The sequence below is a fragment of the Haplochromis burtoni genome, unplaced genomic scaffold (assembly GCF_018398535.1).
Source record: "Haplochromis burtoni strain Fernald_Lab_line unplaced genomic scaffold, NCSU_Asbu1 Contig_36, whole genome shotgun sequence".
Classification (NCBI taxonomy): Eukaryota; Metazoa; Chordata; class Actinopteri; order Cichliformes; family Cichlidae; genus Haplochromis; species Haplochromis burtoni.
Window position 1 is genome coordinate 798,236 of NW_024582397.1, and position 25,709 is coordinate 823,944.

The 25,709-nt window shown below is 40.6% G+C and overlaps 1 protein-coding gene across 1 annotated transcript in view; it reads right to left on the bottom strand.

Annotated features, from left to right (window-relative positions):
* Window positions 1–24,233, bottom strand: part of dchs1a (dachsous cadherin-related 1a) — a 77,451-nt gene extending 53,218 nt beyond the window's left edge. The window contains exons 1-2 of the mRNA XM_005926473.3: window positions 23,824–24,233; window positions 16,581–18,401 (exon numbers count right to left, since the gene is read on the bottom strand). Coding sequence (XP_005926535.1) covers window positions 16,581–18,380 — 1,800 coding nt within the window. The 5' untranslated portion in view covers window positions 18,381–18,401; window positions 23,824–24,233. The remainder of the gene's footprint in view (window positions 1–16,580; window positions 18,402–23,823) is intronic.
* Between the last annotated feature and the right edge of the window lie 1,476 nt (window positions 24,234–25,709).

Genomic DNA, 25,709 nt, shown 5'->3' on the forward strand with positions numbered 1-25,709 from the left:
CATCAGAACCATGACAGCAGTCGCACACACAGAAAAACGTGCAGGAAAGCAAAACCTCACTGGGAGCATGTCACTGATCCTGCTCTCATGCATGAGGGGCTGCCCTTCTGTCCAAAAGGGGAGCAGTTCTTTGTTGTCTTTCAAAGTCTGAGATACCCCCCCTCCACGACCAGCCTGAAAGAGAGAGAACGCTGGAGCCTCAGCAGTCAGTAAGATCTGTGGTGTGGCCCCTCCTTTTCACTGGGCTGGGATAAACCAGGGAGTGTGGCGCCTCTGAGGTTAGCGGGCTGCCTCATCGAGACACCATCTCCATCATGAGCCTATTTTTATTCCATTTTCTCGCTTTCTCTTTTTTTCTTCTCTTCTACTCAAACCACTCTAGCTCTTTTTTCAGCCTTCCAGTTTTGTCTTTTTCCATCCATCTCGTTACCACAGCCTTCTGCTCCTATGATGCTGACTTTTGTTTCAGTGTGCATGCATGACAGAGGAAAACAAAAAAAAGCCTACATTGCTTGATTTCTGGGTTTGATCCCAATATTCACTTGCTTTTCCCCTTTTCTTTCTTGCTGTATTTAATTTGCTCAGACACTTGCCAAGCCGGCTAGAGTTCCCTGTCACTGGTTTGGCAAAGTGCTTCAACCCTAATGCACAAAAGAAATTTATCTAGATATATCACTGTCTAGCTTCAACATCAGCACTGTAAACTACAAAATACCCACTGTCACATTTTTCACCATTAAAATCTCATTTTATCTAAACATAGAACCTCTAACCCAGATTAGCACTGCACTCAAATACATAATTAGTATGCACCCTGCAGTCTTCCTCACTTTTGTCCAAGAAGAGACACTGGCTGAATCTATAGCCCATAGACTGGGTCAAAAATGAATGGGTTTGTTGGCGTTATAAAGCCCTAAATGTCATTATTGTACTTTGGCCATAAAGGATCACTGCGTTTAACCAGCTAATCCAACATGTTGAGGCAATTCACATGCAATGTGGTTATGCTGGTGAGTTAGCAGGGGGTCCCCAGCTTTCAGGAAAGCAGTTTACCATCATAAAGCAGCTGTCCCACATCAACAGTCCCTACAGACACAGACAGTGCCGTGTTTGTGCCATAAGCCATTCTATATGAGCGCATTGTGGCAACTCCTCCGGCATTTTTGAAAAGCCTGGCAACGGCAAGCTCACTGGGTGAAAAGCGTCTAGACTAGTCTTCTAAAGAGAGCCTCACTTCACATTGGCAGTCCGGGTTAGTAGTAACACTGACACAAGGATATTGATGCACTTGTAAATAAAACCTTAATTAGGACTGGTTACCAACTCCAAACTCCAACAGTCTAACTACAGCAAGTTGTGTATGGAGTATGCAAGTGGAAATGGAGTCATGACCAGAATTATCAAAAACCCAAGCACATCAAAACGTCTGGAACTATTAATAATTCTTTTGCACTTGAGGCAGTATTTTCAGTAAAGGCAACAGTAGTATGGCTGCAAACAGCCGTAGCTAAATGAGCTCAATATCTTTAATATCTTTAAAAAAAAGGACTTTCAGACAAAGTTAGTGTTGAATTCATTTGAATAATTTACTTTGCAGAATGGCCTGAATATGAGGAAATGGTTGATCCATCAATCTAATCTGTCACTGAGCTTTAGAACGACATTGTTTCTTCTATGTTCTTTGTTTTTGTACATCTAATGAGCTTTAAAGGGAAAAAAAGCAACAGCAAACAAAGGTAGAGCGTTATATAATAAAGTCCTCTTTGGAGAGCCTGGAAAGCATTCAAGACCGTGAATAAGTTTGGTGCTGTATGAGCACGCAGTTTCCTCTCTGTCATCCACAGAACACACCACTGTCACGGTGTTCATTTCCACTGGCTTCCTTCGGTACCCACATCTAAAGTTTCCCAGGCTTAAGCAGGAATTGGAAACTAACATACTGTCCAGTGTGAGCACAGTTCTGTGAGCGTATCATGCCAGTCTTTCCAGTCAGAGCACTCTGACGTCACGCCATTAATCCCTTTCACCATACCACCCAAGCCTCGGGGAGACCACATCAAATCCTGAACTCACTCTCCCTGAGAAGAAGAGTTTGTACCCCTGGGATTTCTTTAATGAGGCTTACAGTAGAACACACCAGCGCACCAGTAATGAACTTCACAGAAAGGAAAAGCACTTAGAGATGCCATTAAAGGAGAGGTCATATCAAAACTGGAGTTGTTTGCCGATTAGGAAAGCTGATTAAAGCTCCCCCAGCCCACAGCCCAACACAAAGTCACATTTACTTGACATCAGAACAATGTTTGAGAAGCTGCTGTGTCAGATACAAGTTTTAATACAGTTCTTCTTTTGTTCTGGGCCTCCATTGTTTTCCATTAACTTTCGCATGGAATCAGAATAATTGAGCAGACTTTTGAAACTTGCTTGGGTTTTCATTCATGAATACAGTCTGGGTGAATTTTTATGTAATAACAGTGCAAACTAGTTAAATCAACCGGTGATACGAGGTTACACAACTCAAGGAAGCTGATTTTCATGCCATGCATAGATGAATGGGAAACAAAGACTGCATAGAACAACCAGAAAAATCTATTCAAATACCTGGAACTGTATAGTATGAAACTGTAAAGTGTCAGCACAAATTTAAACAATGTAGATTTATGGTTAAAGAGTAAAACAGTTCGATATGAGCCTGCAAAATGCAAAGACCTGTGACTGAGATGTTTACTCATTTCAAGGCAAAGACTGAACCACTTCACTGTTGTTTATAATAAATCAGCAAAGTTTTTTAGAAAGTGGGAATTTCAACAAAGGACTTGTGCAGGAGCTGCTCTTAAAGATGAGAGAAGGCTCTCAAGAGAATAACAAATGACTTAACTGGCTAAAACGGTTTAAAAAGGCCTAGAAGTGTCAACACGAACTCTACAGACAGTGCCACAGCTAGACAAAATATCCACCGACACAGTATTTGAAAGTACTTTTTCTTTATGTACTCCAGTGATAATACTCCAAAAGGAGATCATTCTTCACGTGCCCTCAGGCAAAATCCAAGCCACACCATACAGACACTGAAAAACTGTGACTGAGAATATGAGAAGACAGAAACAGGATGCTGTAGAATATGTGAAATAAATATATATGTTTAATTGTTTTTTTAAGCTTCTTATTGTACACTGCAAAAAAAAATCCTAATATGAAAGTATTTTACTGTGTATTTTACAGTTTTGTTCTGTTCTTCTAGAATATCATGAAATTTACATAAATAGACTGTGATTTCACATTTCAAATGTAAATTAACATAAAATCACTGTAATGTAATAAAACATAATTTTCTTGTTTTTTAAATGTATCTGTCTGTACATATGCATATTTAGATTGTTAAAATACATTCACAAATGTATCATAATTTCACAAATATTTGTCCGTTATTTGAAAGATTGAACTGTTAAATTCAAATGTAATGCTATGGAAAAATATATAAAATGATTCTTATAAACTTTTTTTTTACATCAAATGATAATTATTATTATTTCTATTTAGGGCGATCGTGGCTCAGGAGTTGGCAGTTCGCCTTGTAATCAGAAGATTGCCCGTTCGAGCCCCGGCTCGGACTCTCTCGGTCATTATGTCCTTGGTCAAGACACTTAACCTACTGGTGATGACCAGAGGGGTCGATGGTGCGATATGGCAGCCTTGCCTCTGTCAGCCTGTCCCAGGGCATGCAAGCCAATATTATTTAAACTAACTGTATATTTCTGTACATTTAAGTATTATTATTCATATTGCCACATTCATTGACCTTGTTTATAGGTAATTTCATTGTTTAATCAGATTAAAATGTTCCTAATTTAATGTTTAACCCCTTAGCAGTCCTATTAGTCCCCTAAACCATCCAATGTCCCGTGGGCGGTACGTCCGACTGCTAACAGTTTAAAAGCACTTGGAAAAGGCAAAATCCCATGTAAAATTAGGGCAACAAACTGTATTGTCATTACTGAAAATAACCGTATTTTTATGAGAAAGTGATTTTCTGTTATTTTCTGGTATTATTTTGGCGCCCCAGCTGCTGGAATAATACTGTTTTTTTAAGATGTTTTTTCTAACAGTGTATTTGTTTGTGTGCGTGTGTGTGAATGTTAAAATGCCAAATAAAACAAATATATGTGGAGATTTTCTAAACCAACCTTGCTGAGCTTTACATTATATTATTTAAGAGGTTTTCAGTTTTTAATGTTCTCCTTTTATCATTTCTTTACTTTTGATGTTCTTGTGAAAGCACCTCAATATAAGTTACAGAGAACTCTATATAGCTGTCTTCACTCTATAATGGCGCCAAAGTGTATGTAAGGATCATCACTTTTTGTTTTTGAATACGCTTCCATCATTAAGGATTTGTCCTGTCATATAATAACATTAACAAGCCAATAAAGAATTAGGTCAACCGAGTTTCACATCCCGCTGGCCCTTCTGTATAGTTCTTCTGTGATTTAGGCATTTTGTGCAGTACATCCAAGCCAAATATAATTTGAGTCTGTGTGCTTTGGCTTCATCCTGACACACCTTTTTTAATCTGGGAACCTAGCAGCTAGTCGCGACTTAGCCTCTGCAGGCAAATCCTCTCTCATTTTTTTCTTTTTTTTAGGATCTTCTTACACTTCTTATTATGTCATTGAGTCACTTCTAACAAATGCAGATAAACTAAAAAGAGCAAATAATAATCTAAATTATCAACATGATAATCTTCTCCCTTATCTAAAGATTTTGTTCATGCTTTTGCAGATGCATTTTGTCAGAATGTGAAAAGAACACACTGGCACTTGTTTTTTCCTGCCTATCACAAAGTCTCAGGATCTTTGCAAACACATCTGAGATATTAATTGGGTGCTTCACCCAGTAGAATAAAATGCTAATGAATTTCTCTGTCAAGCAGAGTCCTCGAACACCAGATTTCTATTTAAACAAATAGGATAAAGTTGTCATTAGTCAGTGAGACGCACGTATGCATCCATGTCTTGAATCCAAATAACAAGGCAAGAACAAGCCTTTAAAATATTTTCCCAAAATAGAGACCTGAAACAAATACATCCTGTTTGCTCAGACAGACGCCCATCATTCCAATGAAACACTCTCCCTCCTTCAATGTTTACACTGTTGTCCTCAGTGCCCATGAAGGCTTTGTCCCATCTGAGATAAGAGATTTGTGACTGCTTCATCACAGTTCTAAACAGTGCGAGATAATGGCTGAATATTACCAACAGACTTTCCGCTTGTGGCAGCAAGGAGGTTGTAGATGTGGGATGAACCTGTTTCTGGAGGGAAGTGTTTTTTAGGCTGATAGAAGAAGAAAAAAGAAGGACAAATTGAATCTAATCGCACTGGCACTTCATTGAGTTCCCCCTTGTTATCAGAATGCAGGAGCGCCGGGAGGGAGACAGTAAAGGAAAGTCCCTGTCGTGAGACAAAAAACAGGGACAAAGTCGTCTGAGCAGAAATGAGGTTTGGAAGAGTGGGGGCCCTGTGAACTCTTCCCCATGTGTGTCCTTCATGACAGATGCAGAGGCCCAACCACTGACAACATGTGAGGATGGGGAGGATGGGGAGGTTGTGGAGGGTGAAACATGTTGAATAAACACATTCAGTCCCGTGCTACCCCCATGATTTCCCCTCCAAATGAAAACCTCAGTTGATATACAATATAGATTCATCTGATAGCTCAGTTTATACTATGTGTTTATACATCAGGATAAATGTACCTTCTCTAGCCAAGGGATCGTGATGTTCTCTATCTCCAAACAAACATCCTTAGACTCTGCTACATGTTCCCCAGACCTCTAGGATATGTTGATAATGTTGTGAGATAGCTGAGACAGTGAGACAGCCCAAAGAGAAACAGTGATGAACTCTGGAAAAAAAAAGGACAGCTTAACTCTAAACAGAGGCCACTACCTTAAAAAAAAAAATGTTTTCACAAGCTGCAGAGTAGCTGAGCTTTCAAGGTTTCATGAGTTCACCTCTCCGCAAATAATTTCGGGACTGTCCTCGCACGTAAATACTCCACTGCAGTTACAGCGGAAAAACAGGAACTTTGGGATGATGATTTGCCCATGAAATCGATGGGGTTTCTTGTTTACGCTACTCTCCACCCACTCTTGTTTCCCAATATTGCCATGGTAACAAACCACCACTTGAACTTCATATACACTTTTGCACGCACACTGCATGAGGTAAATCTGCACTTTTTCCCTCTCAGCGTCTGCTTTCTTTCTCACTCTTTGCTCCTTCCGAGTTTCCCATTTGTTTCATTTTCCCCAGTTAGTTCTATTTTTCGCTCAGTTTTTTTTTATGCAGCATCAAAAAGCCCAAACTTTATACATAATTAATAGCCACAGATCATTAAATATATTTCAAAAAAGAAAGCCTAAATGGGCAGCTTGAGATTTCATTATTAAAATATTATATTATTTTAAAGCTTGAAATCATGTATAGTTAACAATTTTAAAGTCATTTGACTAAAAAGAACATATATATATATATATATATATATATATATATATATATATATATATATATATATATATATATATAATTTTGTCTCTGGTATGTCTCCTTCAAAGCTACTTTTTGTAGCCTGTGTCAGAATTTGGCCCAGTCCCACAGCAGAAGTGGTGCCCTTCCCCCAAGCATTTTAGGAAAAACATTCACCATAGTTCTCTGTATGTGTGTCAGTGTGATGAATAAAGAACGGAAGCGGGGCAGAGGGTGACTTCACACTTAAACAGCCTGTTTACAAGTCATTTACAGAACGGCAGGAGGGGGGAGAGTCTCAAAGGAGTTTTCCCCCAAAAATTGAAAAAGCCGCCTTTTAGAAATACACAATCAGGAAAAAAACAACACAGCAAAAAGCTTTATCTGCAAATCTAGTAATGGTGAAACGTGAAAAGACTACAGAAAAACAGAGAAAAATAAGCAGAAAAGCTGAACTGGTTACACTATTGGAAAATTTAGCAAAGGTGGAACAATGAAAGCTTTCCTGTACACGAGCAGATTTCCATGCAGTTCTTTTTATATTGCAGGAGACAATCTTTGAAAGATGACTCCATGGTAATAAGAATGAAAACTGCAAAGAAACCACTAAGCTTATTACATTGTAGAATTAGTATGCTCGAGGTAAAAAAGCAAAAGGGAAGCCCATAAATAAAAAATGGAGCAGTAGCAGTGACGACGGGAATGGTGACAGGGGAAGAGCACTGACTGAAGCTGGCTAAGATTTAAAGGCAGAAAGGATGCCTGATTATTTTCTCTTTTTCCCATGCACAGTCATGAATACACTCAGTACATAATTGCTCACAAAAATGTCTCTGCCAAAGCATTATGACAGTGCATTAAATGTCTGCATCTCAGCCTCAAACGCTTAAATCACACATAGTAGCATAAATGAAATGACGGCAGCTTGCACATGGGTTCAGTTACAATGTTTAAACTCAGTCTTCCTGTAATATTTTAACTTCTCTCAGGCAAACTGATGAAGGACATTTCCAATACAGTACCCTGAACTTCTGTGAGCATTACAGTATCCTCACACTTGTTTGCACTCTCATTATGTATGCATCAAGTACATTAACCAAGAGTTTTTACATTACAGCAAAACACAGGAGCATTGCTGCATGAGGGTACTCCATATGCTTCTGTGCAATAAGTAAGGAATCCTATATCGTCACAGGCTTATCAAACATTCTGTTTACTTCGGAGACCACAAATCTATCTGGATACACCCCAGGAGACTTTTGAGTTGTCATCTTTAAACATCACTCAGCTGCTTCCCCCAGGTTGAAAACAGTATTTATTTTTAATCAAAGCCTTTGTTATAACAGTAATGATGAAACTGCATGTGTCCTGCATTCTGAGTGTTGGCTGATCTGTCAAGAGAATCGGATGATCACAACTTTAGCGCTGCAGGGTAGTAACTGAAAGTGTGACAGCTGTGTTCCTGATGAACTGAGAAAATGTCAGCAAAAATGTGACTCGAGCAATTCACTCCTCCTTCCTCAATTAACTAAACACCCGCGAGCAATGACCAGCAGGAGAACGTTTTGGTTGTACTGGAAAACGATTAATGGGACATATGAAGAAATAAACTACCCAGTCCAGAGCAGATCTTTAGATGAATAGTGTTATCCCAGCATGGCATGACTTCACATACAAATGGCAAATTGCTACATTAATCACGATATCCGCTGTCTGGGCTAATCAGGGCCTGTAAGCAATAAGTTGTTGATGGTAAAAATTGGCAGCAGGTGATACTGTAGTTCACTCCGGGCATCAAACCAAAGATCTGCACCGGTTTGCAAACCAAGATCGTTCACATCTGCACACCCCAGAGTCCTTTTCAGTGAGATTGCATGCAAGTATCACTGCCTGCCACATGAAAGTGAGGATGTACTCTAGCCACTCTACAACCATCACGTAAAAAGGTGTTTTGTTCTTATCACAGTTGCACTAGGGGAATTGACAAAGGAGCAACAAATGCTTAGAGATGTTACAGAAAACTGTGGGCTCATGAAAGAAATGTCAGAGTGAGATTAGAGGTTTTTGTTGCAACTAAAATCTGATGAAGCGTATCGTGTATGATTTCCATCGATCTTCTATAAAGACATCGCCAGGTTTGACTGGACGCAGCTTCTTAAACCAGATGTCTGGATGCCTTCAGCCTTGGCAGTGATGCATTGACTTGCTGAAATTATCAACAAATTGTTTCTCCATTATGCTGGCTATTCCACCATCTGCATTTATTTCACTCCCGAGCTGACTTCTCAGACGCAGCGAGGCTGCAGACAATACACACTTTTTCTGGGTACTTAACCATGGAGTATTTTTTTAGGACATCCTCTGTGGGTGATCAGCTTTTCCAGCAAGGCTGAAAGACTGACTCTGTATAGTGTGCTTAAGCCATTCTCATTTAAACACAAAAACGTAAGGTACTTTTCACTTCAGATTCCACAGTGCTGAAACTCAGCATGGTTTTTGCCCCAGTTGGATCTGACTGGCTGCATGTCCAGCATTCAGCCAGCACTGGAAGAGAAGGGTGGTGTTCAGTGTTGATGTGCATTGTTCTAGTTTCACCATGGATTGCCAAATTCATATCAGCTCCATCAGTTTCTTTCGCCCACATCGATGTTTTGGATCCCATAAGATTCATTTGTGATGCAGCCTGGGAGGAACCCAGACCACTGATTAGAGAATTTCTTCCACTGTCGAACCTTGTCTACACCGATACATGTACATAGACACACACACACCCCTTTCCTGGCTTTTTGTTCGTCTGCTATGATACCACATCACACATCTTGAATCCTGCAACCAGCTCTGCCTAATTACAGCAGACGGTCCCACTGCTCCCTTTGCTCCATGCAGGCTCCCCGCAGCACCAGGCTATACACAACAATCAAAACAAAGATCTGGCCTTTCAACACAGCAGCTAAAAGAAGCAGCACCCAACTCACAGCATAAATTCTGCAGCACCAGAATCAAATTAGCCTTCCTAAGGAGGTACGCAACCCCGCGGTAATTAGCTCCCCCGCTAAATCTTTAAATCACCTAGTACTCAGGAAATCTATGTTAGGCTCAGCAGTTGTCTCATTACAACTAATCTACAGGGTGGACGCATTTCTATACAATAAAAATGGCACAACAGATGTCCTCCCTTACAACACAAGTGGCATTTCTGATAGATGTGGTCAAAGCATCAAGATATGCAAACAGCACTGTGAGGTTGGACCACCATGCAGCATCAGTACACACAGATTGGGAGTCTGGTTTTAGCAGGCCAGGGTGCCTTTCTGTCTGAAGCCAAGACAGACAATGTGGGTAAACCACAATGTAAAAGTGGAGCGTCTCTCCACACAAACCTCCTTTTCCGTGTGGTTTGTCATTCTCTTTCTCTTGCTCTGTCTTACAAGGCTTAAAAAAAAACAACAGCTCAGTGGAACTGGGCTGAGTACAAGAAATAACAAATTCTTTGATCCTGAAAAGTTTTCTGTTTCTGCTCTACTCATCTATTATTACTGGGTATTGTATGAATATGTAAGATGTCTAGTGATATTATTAACAATATATTACTTTGACAATGAGATAAAATTACAAGCATTTAAAGTAAAAAATTATTTCTTAGCTGGCAAAAGTAAAATAAACTGTGCAAAATGTCACATTTCAGGTAGAAATCACTATGTATTCAGTCAGTTTTCATAATGTCCTGAATGATCATTATCTGAAAAACATTCTGTTTTTACAGTGCTAACATTGTCAACACAGGTTCCACAAAGATTACCTATTTTTTGCCACCTGAATTTCCTGAAACACTATCCAACATCCACTAATTCTCACTTGGGCAACTTACGTATTGCCTAATCTCTGTGTTCATACATTTTTCTAGCCCCAATCAGACATGGTTGTAAAGCAAACTGATCGGACTAAGAGCAGGCATACTCCCTGCACTGAATGCGCCACTCCTTCCATGACTTTTTGGGCTCAGTAACATTCTTCTCAATCGTTATTTCAACTGGCAGTCAGTGCAGCAGAAAGGCTGGAGCAAAAAGGGGGCTGAGGTTGCTGGCAGACAAAAGCGATGCATTCTTTGTAACAGTTAACTTCTGGATTTAGAGACATTGCTCAGCGGTTAAGATATTTTAGGGCTGTGTATATATAGTATATGCATGCATGTCGTGAATGAAAAATTCAACATGTTGGCAGCTGCTTTCTTTCATTACAACACATGACCCTCATCATCCTGCCAAAATTGATTTGTGGCTGTTTGTATAGAATGTAGTCTTCTGATTACTGATTTTTGTTACCTGGCAAACTGTCACTCAGTGTCTACTTTCCAGTCTGGTGGCTTTTGATGGACAGCAGGGGACTGGATGGATGATTTAGCACAGATTTGCTTTGGAACAGTGTGAATATCGCAAGCAGATGATGCTTCCTGATGCCCAGCTTGTTTAGCGATGCCAACTGCCTTGCACATGTGCAGGGGGACCACGGACTGTGAGAACAGAAGGCCTGGCAGCCGTTAGCACAGTCAGCCTCGAGGTCTACCCCCCTTCCCACTCATTCGTCTCAAAAGAGACGAATGGCAAAGTGAATAATCGTCTCTATTTACAAAGGTTAAACAAAAGTCTTCCTCTTGTGCCTGAATACAGCACTGTAACAACGTGGCCATGTAGACACCCTTAAAGGCCACACACCTGCAGTCTGACTTCACTCTGTTGATAATTTCCAACCATTCTTTCTTGAACGATCCAACCAGATAAGCCTGGGTCTGCTCAGACTGAGACCTACGAAGCTGCCTGTTTGTGTCACTCCAGGGGTGCTCAAGCATCCCCAGGCAAGCAGATGTGCTGCTCTCACCTGCTCTGATCCACATGTCACCACTCCACAGGGAAACAAGGGGAAGGGAAGAGGTGTAATTGGATCACAAAGAGGACACATAAGTGTGGGAAAGGGAGAAAGGAAGAGATAAGAAGTCTGATCATGGCAGAAAGAACAAGGACAGAGACAAACACAGAGACTCAGACAGGAAGAGTGATATCCCACTCCTCAGAGTCAGAGGATAGATGTTAGAAAAGGGATCAACAGCTGAATCCAGCTGCTGAGAATGAGCTTTGTTACAGCTGCCAGAGGCCGAGTGTCCCTCTGGAGACTCTCGGCTGTTTTCTTTGCGTCTCTCGCGCTCTCTACTTTCACTGTGCTCACACAGTCTTTCACAGAAACTTGGAAGCAGTGCTGAGAGGTCTGTCTCACCTGCAGCAGACAGTCTGGGTGACAGACTGCACTAATGAAATTTTGTGTCCCACAAGGGGGATATATAAGCCCATCTTCCTTCCTTGCCAGATGCGGGCAGGAAACCCCTCCAGTGAACTTTCATACCTCACAACTTCTGCTTTACAGCCAGCACTCCATGTGGTTGCATCACAGCACTGAGGTCTTGTAAACATTGCATACTCTTACCACTCAGCACTCACATAATGGACAGCAACCAGCAACAAATTTGGACTGTGTTTTGCAAAATATCACTGGCTGCTGCCCGTTTGTTTGGACATTAGACATTTGGGAAACCATGATATATTATGATGGGCATATTTTCCTGCATTTACAATGAAAATTTCTCCTAATAATTATTAATAGTTATGAATAAATAATAAATTAAATCTTTGCAGCTCTACAGTATAGTTAAATGCAGTAGTTGCACTTTAATCCTTAAATGCAGGGTTCCTTTCATGTTGTTTCACAGTTTGACGTGCGCACACCCACAGCTTTGGTTTTACACTAATGAACAGTATTTCCTCCCAGCTTCTGTATTCAACCATATAACATTAAATTTTCACCACAACCTTCTCCTCTTCCTGTGCTGTTGGACAGAGAGAGGCGGCAGATTTGATGATGGACGGCTAAGCACAATAAAATGCGTTCAGCTGTCTCGAGCAGAGCAACTTTGACCTGAACACCCACACTCTATCCAGATGTACATCAGTGTTTATGTTCGCTTCATTGCCCCTGCTAGGCCCAGGAGTAAGTGTTCGAGGAAGTATTACATTCACGAACACATTAAGTAGCACATCCAGTTTCCTGCAATTTTACCATTCCCTGAAAATACTGTTATACCACAGAGCCACAATGAAGCTCGGTAGTTAGCAGGAGGAAAAAGAAACAGAAAAGGGAGACCAAAAACAGAGTCAGCTTGCCTCAAGCTAAACCAGTCTCAGAGGAAGAAAAAGCCAGTCTGGTATTAAAACAGACAAGTGAGTATTTCGCTTGACAAAAACCATCTCCAGGAAAATGTCTGGTGAAAACTGATTACATGGTTTGTATACCAAAATATCCATATGAAACTGGCAGTTCCCCTCATTTTCATAGTTTACCTCACTTATTTTCAAAATGCTGCAGTGTCATTTGAATGTTTTTGGAAGAGCTTTAGTTGACAAGGTAGTTGTTATGAAAAATGTGTGTTTGAGCAGGTGTCACGTTCAGTAACCAAATCATTACATTTTGCATTTTCGTTTTGTAAAGTTCAGTTTGGGTGAAATTCAAAATGAGCCATTTTTATGTTTCGAATTTTTATGGGCTGAAAATGTGGTCGCCGTTCAGCGGTAGCTGCTGAAACAGTGAGAGGAGAAACTTTTTATGGAGAAGGAGAGAGCTGCAATTTCAAAATACGAAATACTGAGGTTCACGTGCCACTTCATAGATTTACTGTCAGATATTAAATTTTCATTCAGTTTTTAATATGAAGTCAAAAGTATGCTATACTGAAAAGACTATAAAAAGCAAGGTCTAATTCATCAATGTAGGCGTTCCAGGGAGGAACCTAAACCAAAAGCACCATCCACAGTTTATCACTGAATACCTGAGTCTTCACTACACAACAAAGCACTTATTTAACAGCTAATAAAGAGCTGAGGACACTGGATTTGTATCACTGTTATTAGAACCTGCTTAGTCATTAGAAGGTAGGTGGTCATTGTAGTAGAAAGAAAACTACGGAAACTGTGAGTGTGAAAAAAACACTAGAAAGAAGCTCAATCATTCATACGTTTTCTCGAGGGGAATTATGGGTATTTTTCCCTCACAGAGTGGTTTCTTTTATGTTGCCAGGAATGGAGTACCGATTCATAGTGCCACTTCACTGAGGTACCCCTTTCAACTAGGTTTTCTTTAAAGCATTCAATGTGAAATAATAGATATGTTTGAATGCTGCTTTATGTAGTATCTAAACTTAAAAAAAGGCTCATAGTAGGTCTGCCCACGAGAAATCATAGGCAAAGAATAATACTCATAGATTAATGTTTTTTGAAGGAAAGAGATTTTCAGAAACGGAAGCAAATTAGGCACCAAAACAGCAGATAAATGCAAAAGTTTGAATACAGCTTCAAGAAAGTCTCACAGAAAGCAGTCTTCGTCTCATGTTGCTAAGGGGTTTGCAGCAATAAAAGCGGTCCATTCAGTCATGAACGTGGGGGAGGTGGCTTTAAAAATTAGTTCTGGCCTATCTTCACACCTAGGTAATGAGAAATGAAGTGAGATCAGATAAGAATTTAGCGTCTGCCGGACAAGCAGACAGACAAGGAAGCCCCCCTGCTTATGTCACCTCCGCTACTCATGCAAGCGCTTGTCAGGGTTCATTTCCCCCTCAGCTGCTCGGAGACCCCCTCTCGCCTTTCTGCTGGAGCCAGAACAACCCGAAAACAGACAGAGGGGCAATTCTTAGCAGAGAACCTCCAAATGAGCCAAGAGCCGCAATGATATGAGGCGTAAATTATTCCCCAGTGCAGGATTGTGACACAATCAACTGAAAACTTTCATTACTTATTACATATGTAAAAGCCAAGACAACCATGTGCCTCATTATGTTTAACAACGACTTATATTACTTATATTATATTCTTCTTCCTCAATCAAAAGCCTCTGATTAACAGATGTGATAAAATGACGCAGAAGTAATAACTTTTTTCGTCTTATTACTTTCTTATTATTCAACAAGGTCTTCACACATTTGCATTAAAAAAATACATTTGTACAATGAAATGTAACAGTTCCTCTTGAGTGAATGCATGCTTGCAATCTGGAACGGAGATATAATATGAGGCAAGAGAGCATAATTTATAAAATGAAGTGTGGACTGTAGAAAGTTGCGTTGGTATTGTGGTTCCGGATATGGATTCGGATATGTGTTGTAGAGTTATATTGAACCTCGACACCATCCAGAAAACTTGTAAATTGGACACAGTTGGAAAACTAATAAAGGAGAATGGAATTAGTAACGCCTCATGAAACACATTCCATAATGCAGCTCATAGTTTTCAAGTGCTGTTTTTCATGTCGAATTTGATTTCCCCTCTCCAGGGTGACCTATTTTCTTTGCAGCAGATCTCATATATTGAATTACAAGAGTGATGCCTGTTAATAGGATTAAGCCCTTATTTTTTATTTATCCCCCCCCCCACACACACACACACACATCTAATTCTAAAGTCATCTGTAAAAGCATCTGATGTATAGTGAAAGTGACAAAAAATAATCACGCCACATGAGAATAGCCCTGAAACACCCATAGATGGGAAGAGGAGAGCGAAAAGGTAACGTGATAATCATAATGTCCATACTATAGGTTTTTTTGGGGGGGTGACTTTGTCTGTGAAAGATGGGTACACTGAGAATTTTATCTACAAAGAGAAAAGGCAGTCATCAGATGTCTTGCTGAGATGTTTGGATGTAGAACTGGCACCCTAAGTAAGAGCAGTCTGTTCTCACATGGGCCGCCAAACACACGTCTGCAACAACCAGTGAAGCCCAAGAGAGGCCAGAGAGCAGAGGCTTTGAAGAACTACTTCATACTTGGACTCAGTAGGACCCACAGATCAAGCATATCATACTCTTAGGAACTGTCTGAGGGCAGGTAGTAAGCAGCCAATGGAGAGTAAAGACAGAACTCTGAAAATCGCTGGTTCGAAAGAAAACATGAAATCGTTTTTTCCTTAAACTTTTTTAATCAAACATGAACTCCAGCTCACACTGGAAACAGTGATCTTAGAGTTTCACAGTCCAAAACATACATTTTTTAATTACTCTTTGGTCGACTTTCCAATTTTCAAAATCAATTTCAGAACATTCTCCTTTCTCATTACTCTTGCGGTCTTTTTGATTTATAAACTACCCACAAAAAGTCCTTGTAGTGCCTTAACTACATTTAAGTGTCACAGTATGACATTGTGTCTCCTTTCACCCCTCCCTCATCCACAGCAAAATCCTGGGCCAAGATCTCATCTGCTAGGCCGTCCATCTGGGCTGCACTCTATTTCCAACTCCTTGATCCATGCAGTACTGCTGTACACACTTGCAAAACAGAATCTCTATACTCATAAAAAGAAACTCCAGCTTGCTGATGTGAGAAATGGCTTGAATGACACCTGATATGCCTCATCTTCTCTTTGTAATTGCTGTCTTTTTATTAATAAATGACTAGTGGAAATTATTTTTTACCAGAAAAAAACACTGCATTTACATGGGGTGCTCTAATTTGTCTGAACTTTAATTCATCTTGTCGCTTATGGCCATTTTTTTCTCACGCTCAACAACCCTAATTAAGGTGCCTTTTGAGACTGAAGTGACATCTATTTCTTTGGATAAAGCCCTGAATTTGTCTCTGTCTGTGAATATGTGAAAAACTCCTTTGTGCCTCGGCTGACGGAGGACTTTGCACTGCCTCTGTTACCCTGGAAACCTTTTGAGAGGTGAAGGAGAGGACAGCCAAGGAGCAGATCATGTTGGCCTAAATTTGCAGGTAAATCCTCACTAAGGCTGTCCAATTTAAACAGCTTTAGCATTAAATAATAACCCTCGATGAGGAAAAAAGGAGTTACTCTGACAAACTTCTATTTTATTTATCTAATAACTTTCCATTTGTCGCTCTCCACAGTTGCACCAAAGTCCAATGCAGACCCTTACATAAGCAAAGTGTTAAAGCGTGGGAGTGTTGATCAAATCAATCAATTCATAACCTTTTACTGAATTAAAACATTAAAAAATCCTACCTCGAGAATGCAGGTCCCCGGTGCTGTGTTCTCCTCGACAGACACGTTGTAGAAGTTTCTCTCAAAAACAGGCTCGTTGTCATTTATATCCTGAAGAAAGATGTTTACAACTGCAGTGGATGAAAGAGATGGCTTTCCTCCATCAGTGGCCACCACAGTTATACTGGGACTAGGGTTCTTTTCATAATCCAGCTGGGAGAGAGTGGTAATAATGCCAGTAATGGAGTCTATACTGAACCAGCTGTAATAAGCACTTCCATCTTGTAGGATGCTGTAGCTTATGTCCCCATTTGGCCCCTGGTCTTTATCTCTAGCTGTTACCTGTAACACAAAGCTACCTGGAAACACCACTTCAGGAATGACCTGCCTGTACACTGGTTGGTCAAAGAGAGGAGGATTGTCATTGATGTCAATCACTTGGATAGTGAAGGAGGATTCAGCCCTGAGCGGAGGCATGCCGGAATCTGTCGCCATCACCCTCAGCTCATAGGTGTCTCTTTCCTCGCGGTCCAGAATCTGATCCACACAAATCAAATAGATTATGCTATCCTTAGTGGTCAGGGCAAACTTTCCATCACCTCCCTCTAGTGACACATTGACATTAGCATACTCTCCGTAGTCTGGGTCAGTGACTGAGATGCGGGCTACGTACTGGCCTGGCTGTGCCCCTTCTGAGATTCTGGGAGATCCGTCCTCACTGAGAAAGATGATGGTCATTGTAGGCTGGTTGTCATTGTAGTCTCTGACATGAATGGTGACAAAGGCATTGGTCACTTCTGGGTGAGTTGCGTTGTCTTGCGCCTGGACCACCAGCTCGTGGACCCTCCTCATCTCGAAGTCCAGTGGTTTGTTGAGGGTGATGATGCCAGTGCGAGAATCTATGACAAAGTAGCGATCTGGGTCGCTTTGTCTCCTGTTAATTTCATATAGCACCATCCCATTATCGCCCTCATCAACATCTGTGGCAAACACCTGCAGGATGTTACTTCCTGGTTGAAGGTTTTCAGATATTATAGCATGGTAGCGGCTCTGGTTAAAAACAGGAGCGTTGTCATTAATATCTTGCACAGTAATATCTAACGTCATCTGATCAGTTCTTTTGGGGGACCCGCCATCAAAAGCCTCCAAAGATAAAGTATAGGTGGATCTTTTCTCTCTGTCTAGAATGGTATTGACCACCAAATCCAGATAGAGAACTTCATTGCTTCCTCTCCTGGTTTCCAAGGTGAACGCCTGGCCAACATTTCCATCCTTGATAAGGTAACCCTGTGTCGTAAGCTGCCCTTTATCACTATCAACAGCTGGCTCGAGAGGAAACCTAGTGCCGATAGCTGTCTGTTCAGGAATTTTAAAAGTGGCTTGCTTTCTGGGCAACTTTGGAGCGTGGTCATTTATATCATTCACCTTGATGGTCACCTCTACTGTCACACCTGTCATGGTGACTGCAATGAAGTTGTACCTATCCCTTAATTCTCTATCCAGAACTTTGGCAGTTTTAATAATGCCTGTGCTTTCATCTATATCCAAATCACTCCCTACTCCTGTGCCCTCATGGTCTGAAATGAAGTACAAGGATGCTGTTACGCCAGGGGGGAGTCCTGCACTGATGTCACCTACAATTGTACCTGCTGGTTGCTCCTCATCTAGCTGTAGCTCAAGGGTTCCCAAGACCACAGGTGAGTGGACTGCTATAAGCTCCAAGACCACATATACCATTAGCACTATCCTTTGGCTCCACCAACCCTCACGATGCAAAGAATCCATTACAGACTTCCCAAAACCCTTGGCAGCAGTCTTCATTTTGGCCCCTTCGTTTTAAACCTAGAGACACACAGAGAGGAAAGGCTGAGCAATATCAAAATATTATTTAAAAAAAAGTCAGAACAGCAGAAACTAAGTAAAGGTGTAATATTTTTATAGTAAGGTAGTTTAAGACACCTAGGTAGCCTACATGCCTTAAACACTTTCCCATATGTTTTATTGACTTTGCTCCTACCCACACTATATACAACTGGCCAAACACATAACATTTTCCTTCACTTCTTTTTCACCTAATAAGTCGACACCTTGTTTCTCCCATATACCAGAGAGCTCCCCTTTGCTAAAGAAACATCAAAGCCACAGGCCACAGCATACCACTTCAGACAGGGAGTCTTTAGCTGTTGCTCTGCAGCTTTAATTAAAAGGGTGCGAGAATCAGTTTTGCCAGGCTACCCCGTGTGTTTGCCATAGCTGTTCGCCTTTGTATAAGTCTGGGAGGTGAAGTCCTGGATTTAATATTTACCACCACATTTGTCTTTCGTGGAATGAGGAATTTTAAAACAATCCCCCCAAGAACCCTTTCAAATAACTCTCCTTAGGCAAACATATTGAGTTTATGAGAAGTAAGAGTGTGAGTGTTAAATCAAGGGGAAAAAATATTGAAACACTGATATTTAAAAGCAGCAAGGGTATTAGGATTTCTTGCATAAACAATAGGCACACTCTGGCAAAGGATCCACACCACTGCAGAGGAAATGTAATTGAGACTGAGAGACACTGTGGAGCAATGTGGAAATGTTTCAACAAGACTGTCACCATCTGCAGAATAATCCAAAACCACCAAGTGTCTGGCTCAAAGAAAATTATTGTGTCGTTTTCATTACATAAAAAGACAAGCTTCCAATTGTCTGTGGTTCTGTGTAATAGGTCTAATTCATAATGACTTTAACTTCCTGGTTAAGTACATTTTGCTTTAATTTAAAGAAAATATATACAGAAGTGCATCAATATTTGAAGGGCTGGCTCTCTGTAAAAAGCTCTTTAAGGCTCCCCCCAGTGGATTAATTGATACCTGCAAGGAAACATTCAAAGACATCTGCGCATCTGTGTGTGAGCATGTGTCTGTGTGTGTGTGTGTGTGTAGACTAAATGCCTTCCTGAATGCTGTGTGGCGATCTGTCTTAGCCACAGTGGTAACAGTGTATTTGAGTGACAGAGCAGTACTGCAGAATTGAAGGGCTCCATGCAGTCTACCTCTTTCCCTTTTTCTGGCTCTGCAGCATTGTAATTGAGGTCTGCTGGAAGTTGGCCATGAGCACACAAGATTCCAGGGCTAATTTCAGTCTGCCGTGATTCAGAGCCCACAACACTGAAGATGCTAACTTTTAACGTCATAAATTGCTTTGAATTTAGTGTGAGTAGCGAGAAACCTTGTATCACATCTTGTTTTGAAATATGGCATGAGAATGTGTCCTGTTTGCATCTGCTGTGTTACCGGTCCAAGATGATTCAATGGTTTAGGCATAAAAAGGAATTCTGAGCCAATTTGCTCCATTAATCTCTAATTCTTATTGCTTTCACAGAGACCATAATAATTGCAAATGACAAAACCATAAAAGGCGAGCGCTACAAATTCACCATTACATAGTACAGTTTGGGTTGTTTTCTGAGTGCTGTTCTTGGCAAAAAACATAAGCACATCCATGACAGGCTGAAAATCTTGACAGCACTTGAACTTTAAAGCCTCAGTACTGATTTACTTTACTAAAACACTGGGGATGAACTTTTACAAAGCTCCCTCCAGTGCACAAAGGATAGCTTTTCAAGGCCAGACTCCCTGACCAAATACCACAACTGAAATAATGCAGTTTCTGGTTGAGCTACAGTGGAGGACCTCTGCAGAGCAGCGCAGCCTAATGGATATAACATACACACAGTTGGGTAAGCTAATTGAACAATACCAGGTAAAGCAGGGCACGTGGTTTCAAAAGATTCAGTGTGAGATTAAAGAGAAATCTATGCAGACTAAAGCTAAGATGTTAGCCTAATATATAACTGCTGTTGCCCACCCACGCAGGTATCACTGAGTTTCATACCTGTTCCTAAATTGCCAGTGAGAAGTCACATGTGTCAAGCTTTGGGAAAGAAAACTCTTCAAAGAGGCTGCTGATGGTTAAAAGCTGTTGCATTAAGTAAGCCAATCCGATTGTGGTTTGGATTCAAGCATTTTTCTTGCATAATTGTCCTAGAACGTGACTCTCTTCTTCTGGTAGTTAAATACTGTTAATGGCTTTTGCAAAGATGATGCAACCGCTGGTGGATTAATCCCATGTTCTCTGAACAAAGACACTAAAATGTTTACTTTGCACGAGCTTCACTATTTTTTTTTCTCTAAAACTGGCGTGTGTGTGTAATATATCACGCACACCTCAGTGTTAGCTGAAACTGTAGCATTGACCCAGTTTCTTTTGAATCCTTTAAACCAAGTCGAACGACCGAATCGGTGGTTCGTGGGATTTACATACAGAATGAAAATCTCTGTTGGAATAAACTAGATATCATTGTGAACACTTTGGTAGCATGACTGAAATCTGCATCAAAATCCCTGGCAGCCTTGAATGCTGGGAACATCAGGGCAGCACTTTTTCCCCCTCCACTGTAGTCTAAATCGTGTTTGGCAAAATGTATTGGATATTAACGTCTAATAGCTGAAAATACTTGGGCTTATTTATATCTGGCTTTACAGTTTTGGGTGAAGTATGAGGTCTATTTGTCTTTCTCTGCTGCTATGAAGACAAGTAGGCCTTTGGTTTGGCAACTACTACAACAAACAGTATCTAAACAAACACTACTGCTGCCTCCCTCCATGAGCCATAACCAACATTGCATAGAAGAATGCCAACACTCTCATGAAAATATAATTCTTAGCAATGCAAAGTAAAAGACACTTTAAAAAAAAGGAGAATTAAAACAGTGGATTTACCACAGATCATCCTGCCAAGTCATATCATTTCATCTGAGAATTTATACATATGTTTTGAATAAAGAATGCCTCTCAATTGCCACTAACTGAACAACTGTCAAACACTGGCCTCAAGCAAATGTCTTAATCACAGACAACATCGGAGATAGCTTCTTGTGAGTAAATGATGTGCTAACTGGAAATACATTATTGGTTAAAAATCGCCCTCCATCAAACAAAAGTTTAGCAAATTACCCCCAAAATAAAGCAGGCTACTACTTCATTAACGCAACCAAAAAACCTATGTAACACTAACAAACCAAGAGGGACGACTATAGTGACAGACTGCATAAAATGAGCTTCTAATTCCATGTCATGAGTCTAGTTACTCACAGAAAACGTCTGTGGTTTCAAGAACACGCCAGCCTGCTTGGGGCTCGATGGAGCCATAATGGAAACCACAGACAGAAATGCAGATTGACTGGACATGAGGATGGCAAGCTTAGCTCAAAGCAAACTACAATGCTCTGAATGTTTGCCAGACTAAGTGCCACATTTCTGTACCTTGCATTACTCTTTGATACTTCAGTCGTTGGGCATGTAGTCTTAAAAAGCCCTTGAAAAACCATGACAGGCCCTTCCTGACAATAACAAACATCACATTGGGAAAACCCACAAGCTACATTTTTTTCACTGTGAACCCTTCAGTTCAAGGTTCTGAGGGTCCGTGACAAAAGGGATCATCTCTTTCCCACAACAAGAGCAGCATGGGTTGGTTCAGCTGTTTGTGTAAGATATTCAGGATAAAAAACACACACACCTAATATCTTTGAAGATGACACTGCCTGACATTGCACTGGCAGTGCTAGTGATTGCATCATTAAAAACAGATGTGTATCGTGTTACAGTAGCAAGGGTGCAAGGAGCAGCAACAGTACTACAAACTAAGGTAAAAGTTTTCCTGACACACATTTTCTGATTATAAAAAGGGCAGGTCTCATTGGGAGTTTTTAAATCTGCGGGTGTCCAGATTGACATTCTTGCTTTCGCATTGATGCAACTTTTTTTTAAAATGACAGGGACTGGTCATAAATGTTGAAATGAACTTTGGAGGCGACAGCTTTCTGGCAAAGTGCCCTCAGACGCAATAGCTGATTTACACTCAGCTTGTTTGAGCGATGATTGAACTGCAAAAAGATGAGCAAAACCACAGTCGGGCAATTTTCAGAATGTGCAAGGCAGTGAGAAACTTTATGGTTAGATTGCATGAAACATATGTGCTTTTCTTTTCTTTTTTCAGGAATCTGCACACTATAGAGCAGATAGCATCAGCAACATCATACGCACGCCACAGAGACAAGACTAGTGAAAGGATTGCTTCATTCAGTGCACCAAAGGGAATATGACATAATTCTTGGACTCCTATAAACGCCACAGAGGTCCAAGCTGTGGTTTTATCCACAAGTGGTGCATCTTTCGCTTGTTTTTTCTGCAAGTTTAGATTTTAACTCAAGTCTGAAACATGGCACGCACTGCAAAGATGTGCTGGAACAGAGAAAGTGTTAGAAATGACCCTATCATACAAACAAACAGCCTCACAACTAACCATGCACAAAAATGAATGAAACAGACTCAGCTCTGGTGAATGAGCCTCCTAAAATCATACAAGTGTTAGGGTTTTTCAAACTGATGACTGGTAGTGGAAAAATAGAAAAAAGAAAAAAGAAACAAAACCTGGGCTGCACCATGGCAACCATCACACAGACAACTGCATGGCGATGGATCCCAGTGACTTAATTGGCTTAATAATTAAAAGATATGAAAACCTTTTGTGGGTAATGATGTGAGTAATCACTGAGCAGCTATAGGTCCAGCCGTGCGGCTACAGCAGCACTCGGAGGACTATACAATAACTGCATATAGGTTTCCCAATTTCAGAGGAATGTCTTGATCTCAGGGGGACTTTAACAAGGTGCGATTTAACAAACTGTTAAATGTTTTGTCAGCTCTTCAAAGTCTACCCGCTCAAAGTCTACGTAGTATTTTGTTTTTTGAACTTACTGCTATAGAGTTGAAAAACTGCCAAATGATCCATCCATATGATCAACCTTTGCATGAAAGAAGATTAAGTAGCCTAAATTAGCCACATTGCATATTGACTGATTGTAGAAAAACTCGATTAAAATGACACGTACACGAGCTGCTTTAAAATTTACTTTCTATCATTTGTTTTTAATTAATTAAAACTTTTTAATGCTAGAGGCGAGTCTGCATAAATGCAACGGAGCGCGCTGATGCATTGGTCTGCTAAAACAGTAAGTAACAGGCAATTGCTTTGCATACATCCCTCCACTAAAATCCTTTTCTAAAGCAACGTGATTAGTAACGCGTTGTTAACAATGTATAAGTGAAAGGGGGTAAAGTGTGCTTAGAGATAAACACTGATGAATAACTTCAACATCAGGCTGGTTACTTGTGGCGCTGGAAGGTCTGCGCAGTCCAGCTTTGATGGATACTCACATTCATTTGTTCCTTTCCGGTGTTTAAAGATGATAACTTGCGCTTCCAGATGTACAAATTCCTCTCACTGTTCCCTTATGAAGACGAAGTACAGAGTTACATCCATCCCAGGAAAAAAGGCATTATCCCCGCGGCACACTTTGTTTCTTTGCTAAATTCCTATTCAGGTCTCTTCGATTTCTTATCAGACGAAATGATTAAAAAGAAAGAAGCAAACTTGGTCTCTTTGTAAAAACTTTCCTTTCGTCTTATCGGCATCCACTGCCCGCCTGTCTGGGCTCACACACACTGCTGCAGCACGCTAAGTGAAACCAAACGATGTGGGGGCCGAGCGGTGAACGTCCGTCTCCAAAATCGAATTTCTTCAACACGTGACGGAGTGCAGCCTCCTGCTCCTCTCCTCTTTCTGCTGCTGCTGTGATTACCACAAGGAGCCACACCGACTGCAGAGGCAGGTCAGGTTATTGCTGAACTTTGGTGCCACCATCCTATGCGAAAGGGAAGTGTAAATCAGATACAAAGCTCGCTGTGCTCTGCTCATCTGAAGAGTTAAACTGTAAAAGAAATCGCACAGAAATCTCTGCTGTGGTGACATGTATATGTCAGCACAGTACTTTTATAAATCCACAGATTTTTTACACGTATATTTGTTAAAACAGCTGAATAATTTCACCAAATAATACAACATACAAACTCATTTTAATCATCCCACTGCTGAAGTAAACTTTCAATCAGTATAAGATATAAACCCTTACATTCATCATATTCATTTACTTGTGCTTCCAGGCACAGTGAGGCTTGAAATGTATAATGTAAATCGGACCTGGCTTTAGTGATTATGAATTATATCCACCTGAGCTACCTAACAAAACAACCTCGACACAGCCACTGGATCATAAGGAGATCTAGCCATCATACAGACAACACTTTCCTTCAGATGTTGGAAGTCAAGAAACCTCCCTGGGGTATTTTCCATCTAAGTCTAAAAAGGATACAATGCCTGTAACTTTTCCTCATATGTTGTGACTCTTTAAAGGAACATAGCTTACATCTTCAGTCAACCCCCAAGGGGAAGCTACACTTTTATCTCTCATGATGCTGGAGCCATAACCCTGCTTCACTTTCTTGTCAATCACTAAAAGCTCTGAAAGTTATTAAACCCTTGTCACTTTGTATTTAGAGCTTATAAACATGAGAGGGGCAGCGAGTCCTTTTGTGTCTGTAGTTTTACTGAGAAACATCTGATGGAAATGGGATGAATGCCCCAATGTTTATTCATTTTTCTTCTTTGTCATTAAAGAAATGAATTTGAAAACTGAATTACCCCTGGCAAGACAAAATAAAGACATTTTATTCATGATATACCTGTGAAGTGACAGTATAAAGGAGGCTTTATGGATAGTAATGAACTAGCTGCTTTGTTCTGATTGCACTGATTAAGAAAAAGAGAGATTATCAAAAAGAATAAACAAAAAAGCTTGGTCACTCTAACCGTGATCTTTTTTTTTTATTGCGGCTAAAACTTTCTTTCCTCCAGCCAACCTCGTTATGTCTCCCCACTTTCTCTCTCTGAACTGCTTTTTCACCCAGTGGAATGAGTTCCACTGCTGGCAGCTTCTCATTATGACTGTGACAGTACAGCAAGGGAGGCAACTCACACAGATATGCATATATTCACACTAATCGACATGCTCAGATGGTTTTACTTCCACAGGGACAATCATCCATATTATCTACACTACCTGTCCCTATTTTAATGCCAGCCAGACAGAACAACTTAAAATGACATGGAGCTTGGCTCTGTTCTTTATGCCCTGGATGTAATTTTGAGTGCAAAGGATCAAAAGACAGATACAAGTGGGAGTTAAATAGTATGCTGCGCACAA